The sequence below is a fragment of the Acanthopagrus latus genome, chromosome 13 (assembly GCF_904848185.1).
Source record: "Acanthopagrus latus isolate v.2019 chromosome 13, fAcaLat1.1, whole genome shotgun sequence".
In the NCBI taxonomy this organism is placed as follows: Eukaryota; Metazoa; Chordata; class Actinopteri; order Spariformes; family Sparidae; genus Acanthopagrus; species Acanthopagrus latus.
Genome location: NC_051051.1, coordinates 17,698,887 through 17,712,958, shown reverse-complemented (window position 1 = coordinate 17,712,958; position 14,072 = coordinate 17,698,887). Strand labels below are relative to the sequence as shown.

At 42.8% G+C, this 14,072-nt stretch overlaps 1 protein-coding gene and 1 long non-coding RNA gene across 4 annotated transcripts in view; one reads left to right on the top strand and one right to left on the bottom strand.

Moving 5' to 3' along the window:
* LOC119030965 (cell adhesion molecule 2) overlaps nucleotides 1–3,942 on the top strand; it is a 33,389-nt gene extending 29,447 nt beyond the window's left edge. For 2 of the 3 annotated variants that reach the window (XM_037118994.1, XM_037118997.1), the window contains exons 6-11: nucleotides 6–284; nucleotides 2,393–2,443; nucleotides 2,639–2,707; nucleotides 2,868–3,017; nucleotides 3,271–3,372; nucleotides 3,551–3,942. In XM_037118994.1, coding sequence (XP_036974889.1) covers nucleotides 6–284; nucleotides 2,393–2,443; nucleotides 2,639–2,707; nucleotides 2,868–3,017; nucleotides 3,271–3,372; nucleotides 3,551–3,711 — 812 coding nt within the window. In that variant the 3' untranslated portion in view covers nucleotides 3,712–3,942. The remainder of the gene's footprint in view (nucleotides 1–5; nucleotides 285–2,392; nucleotides 2,444–2,638; nucleotides 2,708–2,867; nucleotides 3,018–3,270; nucleotides 3,373–3,550) is intronic. The other variant, XM_037118995.1, reaches the window with a different exon arrangement.
* Nucleotides 3,943–7,947: 4,005 nt separating this feature from the next.
* LOC119030973 lies at nucleotides 7,948–13,494 on the bottom strand. Its single transcript, XR_005078479.1, has 2 exons — nucleotides 13,122–13,494; nucleotides 7,948–8,503 (listed from the first exon to the last, which is right to left on the bottom strand). It is a non-coding gene; the product is annotated as an uncharacterized LOC119030973 (long non-coding RNA).
* Nucleotides 13,495–14,072: the final 578 nt, after the last annotated feature.

Genomic DNA, 14,072 nt, shown 5'->3' with positions numbered 1-14,072 from the left:
CACAGCCATAAAGGCCAGCCAAACAACCACAACCAGATTACCCACAGCTCATCCTCAAAGACCAACAGAGGTGAGGAGAACAACAACTAGCTGGTTACATGGGAGAACAACAGTATACCTCACAACCAGAGATGTGACTGGGTTTCCATCAGAGAGCTCCAAAAAGTTATCAACTGTTCCTTCCAGTCAGCTGTTTTCCTCTAATGAGCCAAATACGGTTACAACACCCACTGGATTATCTGTGAATCCTGTTACATCCACAGGCTCACTTCTCAGCACTAATGGTGAGTGTTTTCATTTGTATGGGATTTTCATGAGCCATAAGTGGCAGATATTCCATGTCAGTTGGGCATGCCGTGTACAGAGATGGAACAAACAGCACAAAAGCTGCCTTTGAACAAGTTGTTTTTTTAAAAGTTACATGGAAGAATAAATGTGCCATCAGTTAAAATTCTCAATTACAGCATGCCTCAAAGATTCAGTGCTCATAAAACAGATTGCATGTAGTAATATCTACATTAATCTTTAATGATATACAGTATTGAATCAAGGGATATCTACAACGTTCATACAATTATGGGGATAAATTCACCTTAAATGGGGTCACTCTATGCTACATGCCTTTTTATTGCATTGTATACTAAATGTAAAATATATTGAATAAGCTTTCACCTCTTGAATGGAAACTAGGGGTTTCATGTTTGCATTTAGATAGGCGTTTCATCACATTAGTTGTGATACCACAAAGTTTGTTTCCTGTGATGGATGTCTCAGAGTATTGTATGAAACTCAGTTTTGTGAAACATATTCATAAATTCTGGTGATGGAATTGTGAGGGTCGTTGTTGGTGAAAAGCATTTCCACTATATACAGAGAAGGGCATCGCTTTGTGTTGAACACATGATATTTGGCAACATACTGGTTGAACTGTACAAGGTCAGAGTAGATTTGGGGGCAAATTGAAAATGTAATTTTATTTCATTTGTTAACATCTCTTGATGCAAGCTATTTTAAAAGACATCTTTTTAAAATGGTGTATTAAAAAGTAATGAAAACATTGGCCACTTTTAAAGTGGTGGGGACATGTCCCTAGGCTAAATGATACATACAGTATGCAGGGACAAAAATCCAATTTTAGAGAGTAATTTAAGGGGGGGGACAAGGAATAAAAGTTGTAGCCTGTCTTTTTATACAGAATCTGTATTTAAAATATTTAAAACGATTGAAATTAACATGTACACATGCAATGAATAAACTAATTATCTAGCAAACATCTAAGTTTGTTTATCAGATTTCTCATAATCAGATAACTGCCCTTTTCCAGATGAAAGATATCAGATTATGCTAGTCTCTCTCTCTGTCTCTCTCTATGAACACTCTATATCGTGTGTAATAATAGGATCTGACACTTGTGACAATACTGCTAAAAAATCTGTTGGAAATTCATTAAGTTGTGATAATTTAATTGGAGATTGACAGAGACTGCAACATTTGACTCCGAAATAATAATAATTAAAAAAAAAACAAAAAAAACAAAGTAGATACAGTATCTACTAGTTAACTGAACATATTTCAAGACAATTAACTCTGGATAACTGGATAAAACCTTCCTGGAAATAAATCTAAAATGTCAGTAATATCTGATTCTGACATTTTATATCCAGACAGTCTTTTAGAATGACAAAAATAATTATTACTGCTCTTGTCCTGTCCTGTCCTCTCCCTCTCCTCTCCTCTTCTCTCCTCTCTGTCTGTGACTACAATCTGTAGCTTTTAACTTAGCATAACAGCACTCAATATTAAGTAAGCTTTTGAACAATGCAGGATAAGTGTTGCAGACAGCCTGGATCTGGCGCTTTCTGTGCATGGGATGTGTGCTGTTGTAACTTATGTAACTATGTCTGTGCGGTATACACATCTCTTACCCTGCCACACAGTGTGAGTAGCAGGCTCTGTCCACTCGCTGTTGCAGCTGCTAGCTCCGCCCACTGGAAAGAGTGTGGGCTGGACTCAACCATTTCTAAGAATGGAGGGGAGAGCACATTATTGCGCGATTATAATGAGCACTGCTTACATTGTTCTTTCAATAAATGCTACGGCATTGTTAAAAAAATTGTTGTGTCTCAAATTATTCTGGGGGTTTAGGGTTATTTGGGGGATTTCCGCCTATGACAGTATGTTTGCTGAACATCATTAGATATTTGATACACCAACTTGGAAAATGCTAATATTTGAACCCAGTGGTTTTAAAATTTAAGCAAAATCCAACAATTTGTTGAAATAAAACATTTTTTGTGTGTGTCTACAGAAGTAATCTTCTCTTCTAATCTTTGAAAATCAACCTTTTCCTTCCTGACTTTTATTTTCTAATGATGCTTATTTCTCATTTCAGACTCATTCAGGGAGAGGAATGACACAATCAGCAATACAATAAGAACGACAGGTATTGTATCCTGTCTTCTTGTACCGAAAGATTATGTGCATAACCATTATTGAGAAATATGACTAGCACCATCTAGTGGTAATCTTGAAGAATTATAATTGAGTTGATCCACAGAAAACAGGGTTGACATCAGCATCATATTTTTTTAAGCCTGTGTTAATCATTGTATCTTCCTTCTTCTTAATTTCTTTGAAGGCTGGACATCAGTCTCTGAGACAACAGAGGTGATCACATCCTATAACCATACAGAGGGAAACACAACAGGTAAATTCACACCATCAACAGTACCTGTGGCTGCATGGTAGAGACTAAAATGATGTTCCTCCTGTGTGAAAAAATAAGATAACTGTATTTTCTTATGCACATGAAACATGTAATAGGCTTTTTAAGGTTTTGTGAACTAATTTATAGAATGCCTTCCCAGGAAGCTTTAATGGCCCAAAGATGCAGACACGAACCAAAGGAAATTCACCTTTACTGGTCTTACTGGTGACATGCCTGATATTTGGTCTTCTGGTGGTGGTAATTTTTTTTGCCATGAAGTTGAGAAGAGCGCACATCACCTGGAAAAGAGGTAAGCAGCCCCATTTTCTGCATATCACATTAACAAACCAGCAACATCAGACTGAAGCTGCAGCTTGAACTTGAGTCAGGGTCATACATGTATGCAAAACCTTTGTGATGGTTTTACTCTGCGTGTCCAGAACTGTCTTCCTATAGCTGGAAAATACTGTAATAAACATTAAAATACACAGACTGTGTTATTGCAGATTTGTTGTTATGCAAAAAGCCACAAGTACTTTGAAATTTAAAAAATCATATGACAGTTTTTATTGTTGCAGAGAATGACGACTCTGATCCATCTGAGGAAAGCAGTAAATCCAAATCAAGCCAGGAAGAGAAGAACTCCCAAGGACAAAGGCGAAGAGGTAGGCAGATGACTCAGCACTCTTTTAAGGCTTCCACTGTAAGGAATACATAAATGTAGAGAAAAACATTTGTGCTCACAGAGACTGTGATCCAACTGCAAGAACTTGAATTACTCCTGCTCCCATGACTGGCTTTGTGACTTAAAACACTGATCATAAAATTCTTTCTTTTTCACAGGGCTTTTCAACACAGCATTTACACAGTACGTTGTTGAAGAACCACCAGTGATATTCTCAGTGATAAACACCACTGTGATGCCAACAACAGAGACTGAAAATAAAGAGCAAACTGAGAGACACACTTCAGCCAAATGTGACATAAAGGAGACAGAACTGTAAAAAATTATGTATATATAACATGGGCAGTATCACCAGCACCACGCTCACGGATTAAGATGATCAATTCTTTTTTCTTTTTACTACACTTGTAACTAAAATGTGCATGTTTACACAGAAAATGTTTTAACACAATGCTTATATCTGCAGTAGGCTATTCAGTTGTACTGTATAAATACTTTGTACATTATTTACATTTTTGTATCAATAAATTGTATTTTTGCATACTTTAAATATGGATGAATGATTGAATGATTGTGTTTATAGATGCTTTCTCTATATGTTGTGAGTTTCTCTACAAAGCAGCATGTGGCACATCGTTTTAAAGTAGGAAATTATTTTTTATAGTAAAACGTAATTTCCAAAGGTATCCTACAATGTGTAACACTGCAGGCCTTTAGGCTTTAAATACTCTGTCATTTTACAGAAACAGAATTCAAATCAAATGCTGTGCATGTGTTACTGTAACCACATGACTGGGAACAAAGGCTGTCCCGACTTTATTATTGCTAGCGTTTGAAAAGACATGTTTGTATGTATGTATGTATGCATGCATGGCGGGGCAAAGGCTCTCATTGTCGATCTTATTTTGCCCAACAACGCCACCTTGGGAATTGCACGCAAAGAATCATTTTACAATGATCAAAAACACAGGTTCGTTCCACTCAACAGGCCAGACACGTGGTTCCCAGTTATAAAAATACTTCATTAATAAAATATATATATTCTCTCAAAATTTACAGTCATACAAAATAATGAAGGGGGAAGCCTAATCGGGGGCTAAGGCCTACTGGTGGGAAAGAGCTAGTGAAGGGGAAGGGGACTCAAAGTTAAATGAAACAAAAAAGGGTTCACCCAGACACACGTGGCAGTCACACACTGTGATATCACCAAAATCCAAGGGAGCACAACACACCAGAAGAAGGGACACCACCACGTCACCAGCACCACCACCAGCCTGCAGCCACTGAGAAGGTGAAAAAAATATTCATAATGGGAATAATTTACCCAAAATGTACATGTATACACACAAAATAAGGCAAGGAACAGTTCATAAATTAAGCTATACACAAGAGCCAAAACAAAACAATTTACTTAATCCAAACACACACACTTGTATGTGCACCAACACAACAGACAACTAGTTTACAAGTGCACAGGTGTGGATGTAGTAGTTGTTGGAAACTCCTGTACTTGCACAGGATTCACACTGACTGATAAATTCAACACCAGACTTACCAAAATTATCAAAAACAGTCTACACTCAACTAGTGATTTTTAACTCCAATAGTTCTGTCCCTGGCAGAAGCTGGGTAGGTCGACCTACAATTATGAAATTCTGCATAAGAATGGTCTTTATCGCTGTTTGTGTCTTTCCACATTGCCGGATCCGCAGTCGTCTCGTACCACTCCTGCATTTCTGGTTCAGCTTCGGGGGCCGCCGGTCCCAGCGGCATTGTCACTGGCATGTCCCTGCTGTCATCCATGGCATCATCCACAGCATCCGTGGGATCACTCACGAGATCATCCGCGGTATCAGTGGCTTCATCCCGGCCGTCAGGCGGGCCCTCCTGGCTGGTCAAAGATGCGGGTGGGGCCGCCAATTAACAGGTGCCTGTCGCTGTCGAGGGCGAGGCGCCCCACTGTGGATGAGCTGGTGAAGTGGAGGCATCTGCTGGGTAGCGGTCCTGCTCTTCACTGACAAGACTTAAAGTTAGATGCGGTGAAAAAGCTTGAGATGTTCGGATTGCTCTGTCGGAGTTGCAAATGTCTTTTATCCCTCTCCTGTTTTGTTTTGCTTTTCATTTAGGCCCCCGGGCCGCGGCTCAGGTGGCCCGGTTCGGATCCGGGCTTGGCTACAGACTAGCATTCAGTGAACCGCAGAGAGGGAAGACCAGGCATCAAACGGAACACAGAGTATGACGCACTCGGTGGCTGCTCTGCAGTGAAAACACAGGCCTTAAGCATGAGGACACTGAGCGATAAGTGAAATGAAGCAGTAGCCGCAGCAGCTCGGAGCATCACCTGCATGGGCAAACACCTCTGACCCAGAAGTGACACTAGTGTGGTGTCGGTCGCAAACGTGTTGTTCGAACGAACGGATCTTTTCAGTGAACGAAGTGAATGGGATCACTTCATGGACTGATTTGTTCCTTTCTCAGTTCAGCTGAGCTCAGCCGCGATCATGCCGGCCGGGAGTGGAACTGCCGTGACACACACAGAGAACTGTGAAGACGTTATTCTTGTTTGCGCTGTGATTCGTTCATGATTCACAAACCTACTGCAGGCAGAGAACTGACGCTGAGGACGTGATTCTCGTTCACGTACTGTGCTGAAAATCACACTGTGTCACTCACCCAGGGCAGAGCAGATGATTCAAATTCAGTAAGCGTACTGCTAAAATTAGTGCTGTGTTGCTCATATCCGTATAGCATCATCTTAAGTGATTTTACTGCTCAGTAAAAGTCACTCACGTTCGCGAATATGATTCTCAGCAGCTGCCGTCACTCACGTTCACAAACGTGATTCACGTTCATGCTGATTCAGTGACAGCACGAACGTGATTCACGTCCTCAGCAGGTCGTTCGCGAACAAGGGACGCCAGGACGTGAATCACGTTCGCGCTGTGATTCATTCATGATTCGCGAACCTACTGCCGGCAGAGAACTGACTCTGAGGACGTGATTGTCGTTCCCGCACTGTGCTGAAAGTGCCGCTGTGTCTCTCACTCAGCCAGACCAGAGGAGATGATTCACGTTCAGTAACCGTACTGCTAAAATTAGCGCTGTGTTGCTAACATCCTTGTAGCACCATGTTAAGTGATTTTACTGTGCACAGAGGACACTTTCAGCGCTGCGTCTCCCACGAATGATTGTGCACCGTCCCTCAGTAAGTGAACGTGAACCTCAGGGCTGAATTATTAACTGAATGACGGATCGTTTGGCTGCTTATCAGTTCAGGGAGTTGGTGAGCACTGAACGATTCGGTGAACAAATCTTTTTAACGATTCATTTTACTGAACAGATTCTAGAGATTCAGTTCAGTAAAAAGAAATGCCGTTCCCATCACTAAGTGACACGTCATTGAGAGCGCACAGAGGAGGGCCTTACTTATATACTGCCGCCCTGGTGGTTAGCTGTGCACAATTAACTGCAGAAAGACAGCCCTATTTCTATGCTGCTACATTCTACCCCCCCCCCCCTTCTTGCATCGTCACCCCAGTGATGGAGGAATCAAGGTAAGTGCTACAAATTTAGCTCCAAGGTCTGAAAAGAGCAGAAACTGCATTAGACACAAAAGCAGGAGGGTCAGCAGGCGCCACCTCTCCCATTGGCTGTGGAAGACCGAACATTAGAGTGGTGGCCAGCAGTTGACCGCATAGTCCTGCGTGGGGCCTCATGGCTGGGGCCAGGACAGCTGACTGGAGGAACCTCCAGAGATGTCGATGCTCCAGCATATGGAGTTATTGAGGAGGTACCTGCAGGAAAACCTGGGTCAGATGGTACTGGCACTTGGGGTGACTGTGGTTGATCTGGTAGAGGGCATAACAGAAGGGTGCACAGAAGGTGGTTGTCTAAGAACCAGCAAGTCATATTCAAATCAATGCTCATCCACAGGAGGGTTGCTCTTCCGCAGGTGAGTTGTGAGAAGAGGCACAACAAGGACAGTCCAACCACTGCCTTCAGCATGTTGCGGTAGACATGCTTGACCTTGGTCGGGTCATCTACTGGCACAATGGTGTACACTGAGCCACCTTCCCTAGGTGCTCTTGACACTTGATACCTCACAGAGCTCCACCGATCCTGGATCTTATTGGGCCCCCCGGCACTGAAGTCATGCAAGAACACCAACTGACCTTCACTCAGCGACAAGTCTTCCCTGAGTCCCTTTTTGAGGCTCCTGCTCGAAAATGTCATGCTTAGAATAAATAGGGTATATCTCTGTAATGACAAGTTTTATCTGCATTATAACATTCTATAGTAAATATCCCTTGGAAAATAATGCCACAGTAGCCTAAAAACTCAATAAAGCCAAGGAACAACATCTGGACATCACCTATGAGAAGTTTTTAACAGAGGTTTTAGTAAAGAGATGCCAAGGCGTCCTCAAGTTTGGCTATTTGAAATTTCTTAGGTACCAAGTTGTAAAATTCATTTCATTTAAATGTCATTATGGGTCTAAGAAAAACCTGTTTTTGAAAAAAAAGCCCCCCCCCCCAAAGAAACCTTACAAAAGGACTACATTTGTCTCCAACATGAGCAGATTTATTTATTCACTATAATACAACAATAACTAATGATATAATAATAGTAGGAAAATAGTAATAAAAAATAGTAATGCAATAATAATGATGGAAATCAGCAACAACAACAAAGTGCAAAAACAAAAAATTCTGCAAACAGCTATTTACAATCAGACACAAATCCTTGGCTTACACAGCCACTGGTAGAGGCAGCCGGATGTGTCACGCCACTGCTCAAAACAGTTTTTTTTTTTTTTTTAAGTGAGGCACAGGGGGACATTGCATTTCCTGCAATAAATGGGAGTTTTCACCCTTTTATGCCAGTTTTCTGGCACCTCTTACAGTACCTCCTACTTTGACTCGCGTCAGTTCTGTAATAACACGGCATGCAGGATGACCCTGGAGCAGGCGTGGAGGATGACCCTGGAGCAGATGTGGAGGATGAGCCAACATTTCAGTTGCAAGCTGCTCTCTGAGGGCCTTCTGAGTCAGAGCAGGAAGAGACCTTGGGAGCCAGAGGTAGAGGGCCCTGGGTGCTCATGTTCATCCTCACTGTTGACATAAACATAGACAATATATTTATATATTGACCTACAACTGCACTGGGGTATTGAACAAACAGCTAAGTCCGTATGTTCTCTGTGTCAACAGCAGTGGTGCGTCGTCAGCCTCCAGTGCGTCACTGTGCGTTATGAGTTTTCAGTGCGACAGAGCCTTGTTGTCATTTCGCATGGCAATATCTTCATTCCCCATTGGTTAATCTTGAAGCATGACACCTTGTTGGAATCATAAGAGCCAATAAAATCAAGTTCTGCACATTTTTTTCCAAGTAAACCACTAGCGAATCACGAAGCGATAAGTATGAGTGACACTATGTGACGGACAGGCGCTTTGACCCAATCAGATCCTTTGAAAAGTGGGCTAAGCATGTCAAAGAAGCCGGAAAGACCCCCAAAGCATGCTGGGAGATGTAGTCCTTCCATTTTAGTGGTTATTATTTCTGTGCATTATACTTTTCGCTGTGATACTACAAAGGTAAGACAGCATTTTGCAAGCGCTCCCTTGCACCTTCAAATGCCACCTGCAGCCAAACCTGGTGCTCCTGAACCCACTCATGAACAGTTCCACTAACCGGACTCTCAATTCAGCCCAACAGGAAGTCCACTGTCAGCCTTGGTTCCTGGCCAAACATTAGGAAAAAGGGGGACTCTCCAGTAGCCTGATGGGTAGTTGTGTTATAGCAGTATAGTACCTGGAGCAAGCAAGAGTTCCGGTCCCTCTTTTGAGACACAAGAAGACAGGTGGCTAAGGGGATTGTTGTCAGTATAGACAACACACTTATTACCCAACAAATATTCACTGAATTTCTCGGTAATGGCCCACTTAAGAGCCAAAAAATCGAGCTTCATGGAACTGTATTTCACCATGTTCCTTTCGGTGGGCCTCAAGCCTCAACTGGCGTAAGCCATTGGTCTCACCTTTCCTGCTTGTTCTTGAGAGAGCACTGCTCCCAAACCACCATGGCTCGCGTTAACCTCCAGAATGAAAGGGAGGGGAAAATCTCAGCCACAGCCTTGTGCAGGGGTGCTGCCAGCTTAGCAAAGCCTTCCACAAAACGCCGGTAATAACTGGCGAAACCAAGCAAAGACTGCAACTCTGGGACTGTAGTGGGAATCGGCCAATTAGCTACAACTTCAAATTTACTTGGGTTCACCAGAAATCACATGTCCCAGGTAATGTACCTGGTTTTGCTGTTAAGCTGTCTGTAATCAATACACATGCGCAGGCTGCCATCCTTTTTCCTCACCAACATGATGGGGCGCGCATAGGGGCTTCTGCTCTCCCGGATTACCTGTGATGAAAGCAGCTGGTTGATGTGCTCCTTTACGACCTCATATTCTGAGGGTGGAATATGGCGATAGCGTTGCCTAACCAGAACATCATGAACCAAGGGAATGTCATGGGAGATAAGGTCAGTACAACCCAAATCTCCATCGTGAGCTGAAAAGACAGGTGTCCTGCCCAAGCAGAGACCTCACCTGACTTTGCTGATCAGCAGACAGTGACGACAGGTCCGTCTCTCCCACCTGCTGGGGTACAGCAGGGGAAACTGTATGAGAGGACATGTTTTCTATACCTGATGACATCGTAGTAACTCCTGAGGGAAGGCTGACAACACTGACAGTGTCCAGTGTGCCACCAACTGTGCAGGGATGCAACATCGCCTCAACGGAGCCTACACTGACAACTGAATGACTGCGGCCCCTCACACCACCAGGTAGCCCTTCAAGCTCCCACTGAATCACCTCTGATCTAATAGCAAGCAAGGTGTGATTGGGCTGTCTACGCACTAACAGCTTCAACTCACGACGCTGGGGGTACAAACACCAGCCTCTCTGTTACAGGGACACTGGAAGTAGAAGAGGCAGTAGGTGGCACAAAAGAGGTGGACGGTGGACAGCAGCGCCGCCAAGCAGCACAAAGCCGCAGAAAAAGGCAGCAATGAATCAGTCACTGCGTGAGACAAAGTCTGGCAAAGCAGCAGACAACGTCGTACAGGGGTAGACAAGGGAAATTTGGCACTGGCCCTCCGGGCAGTATTTAAGCGCCACTGTGCTTTAACAATTAAGTAAAAACAGAGTTAAAATGGTAAATATGCCACTGCAGTCAAGCCACCCTCCACTCCGAAATCCCTGGTCAACCTAGCTGCCAGTTAATTTGCAGTGCCTGTATATAGACCATATTACGGTAATGCAGTGCCAGAACAGAATTCAAAATAAAAGCAGACACTTGTGAAGGCAGCCTGCAATTTCACACAAATACAATCAATCAGCCAGTCAGTTAATTGATTGATTGATGAATTATTATTTAATTCATATTACTATCCTTATTCTGACCACACTGAAGCCTTGGCGGGGCATGACATTTCATCTGTTTGTACAATTAGTCCAACATAAAATATGAACACAATAGCTGGAGTTTCAGATGAGGAATTTCAAAATAAAAGCCCACTTAATATATAAATAATCTCAAATATTTTTCTCAAATTCAGATCCACATTAAGAGGAAACTACCAGTTTCCATAGACTCATTACACTTCAGACTGATAGAACTCAACCCCAGAGACTCACTCATAATTCCAGGAAGATCTGATTTATATAATATTTCCTTTTGATTTAAGATTTACTTTAAAAGAAAACTACCTGTTTCCACAGACTCATTTCTGTTCAGATTGATAGTACTCAATGTCAGAGTTGCACTCAGATAATTCCAGGAGCATCTGATGTGGATTTTCAAAATTAAAGCCCTCTAAAATGTGACATCGTTGCTGATATTTCCCTTTGATTTCAGATTTACTTCAAAAGAAAACTGCCTGTTTTCACAGACTCATTTCACTTCAGACTGATAGTACTCAACGTCAGAGTTGTATTCTGATAATTCCAGGAGGATCTGATGTGGATTTTTGAAATAAGAGAAACAGGTATTTTTCTTTTATAGTAAATCTGAAATCAAAGGGAAATATTAGCCAAAGTGACACATTTGACAGGGGTTTTATTTTGAAAATCCACATCAGAACTTCCTGGGATTATGAGCGAGTCTCTGAGGTTGAGTTCTATCAGTCTGAAGTGAAATGAGTCTGTGGAAACTGGCAGTTCCCTCTGTGGATCTGAATTTGAGAGAAATATTGAAAATATTTGACTATTAAGTGGGCTTTTATTTTGAAATTCTCATCAGAAACTCCAGCTATTGTGTTTATTTTTATGTTGGACTAATTGTACAAACAGATGAAATGTCATGGCCCCCATCTTCTAAGGTTTCAGTGTGATCAGAATAAGGATGGTAATATGAATTAAACAAACAAACAAACAAACAATAAATAATCAATGAATTAATTCCTTAAATGCTCAATTAAGTAATTAACTAATCATTTAAACAATTCACCAATAAATTAACAGACTGGTTGATTGATTGTATTTGTGTGAAATTGCAGACTGCCTTCATAAGTGTCTGCTTTTATTTTGAATTCTGTTCTGGCACTGCATTACCATAATATGGTCTGTATACAGGCACTGCAAATTAACTGGCGGCTAGGTTGACCGGGGATTTCGGAGTGGAGGGTGGCTTGACTGCAGTAATATGCCTCAACACAAAGGGAAAGTCATGTAGTCATTACTTTTATCTTCCAGTAGTTCAATGATAGAACTGTTGTTCTCATTCATTCACTTTTAGGCTGCTTCCACAGACTGATGCAAAACTAATCATTGTTTCTTTTTTTACAGCTCTATTTTGTGTTTACACACGTTTGTTTTTTCTCTGCTCCAAACCATGGATATATTATGGTCTAAACACGCACCACCGCTGTGGCGCACACCGAGCAGCTGGAGCTGCTCGAGGACCGGCCGCGTTCACATAAAAGGACCGCGAGCTCGACTGTAGCCGCACCGAGACCCAACGCGTACTCTGGCCCGCGTGTAACGTCCGCATCGGTCCCAACATGAAGCGCACTGAGGGCAAAGTTTCACCGCACCGAAAAAAAGGTTCTTATCGGCTCTAGTGACAACCTTCAATCAGCAGCAGTGAGCGAGCGGCACGCGTTCCGCAGGAGCGAGCGAGCTGTGCACATTGCAGTTGCTTGCAGGTGGTATGCTGACGTCCCAGGGCACAGCGCTCGCTGCGCACACTGAGACTTTGATTGGCGAGACGATTTCACAGAAATCATTTCAAACCACATGGAATTAACGTGAAATTAGATTTATTACATTTTTACTTTGTATCTTTTATCAAGACATTATTTTTCACTGGCCCCACCGGGCCATTGCTAGTCGTTCTAGTGGCCCTGACAGTTTTAAAAGTACATCCGGGTCACCGGGCCATTTATATTGTCGACCACTGTCCTATACGAAGACAGCCGCAGCGACAAGGCAGCAGCACAGACAAAGCAGCCGCGACAAAACAGCAGCAGAGACAAAGTTGTGCATAAATGTGGTAGAGACAAAACAGCCGCAGCGACAAAGCAGCAGCAGTCCCAATCAGCTGGTGGCAGAGTTGAGTGATTAGCCACCGGTGGATTTCGGCCAGCTGATGAGCGTTCCCTGACAATAAACATAAAATTAGCATGGCTAAGCTACATTTACCAAGGCTTTTGAGAGCTAGATTTAAGGAAGCATACCTGTTTTAGAGTCAAATCTACACACGGCAGCGGACATTTAAGGCCCACACACACCGCCCAGACGTCCAACTGCCATATCCGATCTCTCTCCGACCACTCTGTTCCCTCTTGTCTGACCGTTCGGCAGAAAAGTTGAATTGAATTGAATACACCGCTTCGACGTGCTGCCAGCTCCACAGTACCGTGTACGTTCTGCTTTTGCGCGAGATGCGATAAGCGGGTGGCTCTAGTGTTAAAGACGCAGAACGAGAGGTTTATGCACGCGACTCTCTTTACTTTCGATCAAAACGAAACTTAATTATTTCAGACAAAAACAGCTGCATACTAAACATGCAGAGAGGCATTACCAAACGAACACAGATTAACTCGTCCTGAACGGACATACTAACAGCTAGTCTCATGCCAGTACTCCAAAACATGAAAACAAGAAATGACTGATCGGATTGCGTAGAAAACCAATGCGCACACAGCATTCCGCCCCTCCCACACACCGCGCTTATTCGCTAGCACACCGCCAATCAGAGAATCCCAATGGCTCAGACGTCCGACAGCTCACCTCCTCGTCCCAGCGGCTCCAAAAGCTTCCAACACTAGTGATGGGAATGGCAGTTTTTTTTTGTACTGAACTGAATCTCTAGAATCCGTTCAGTAAAATGATTCATTCAAAAGATTCGTTCACCGAATCGTTCAGTGCTCTCCAACTCCCTGAACTGATAAGCAGCCAAATGATCCGACATTCAGTTAATAATTCAGCCCTGAGGTTCACGTTCAGTTACTGAGGTATGGTGCTCAATCATTTGCGGGAGACGCAGTGCTGCTCTGAGTGGTATACATGCACTAAAATTATTACATGGTGAAAGTGTCTTCTGTGCACAGTAAAATCACTTAACATGATACTATGCGGATGTTAGCAACACAGCGCTAATTTTAGCAGTACAGTTACTGAATGTG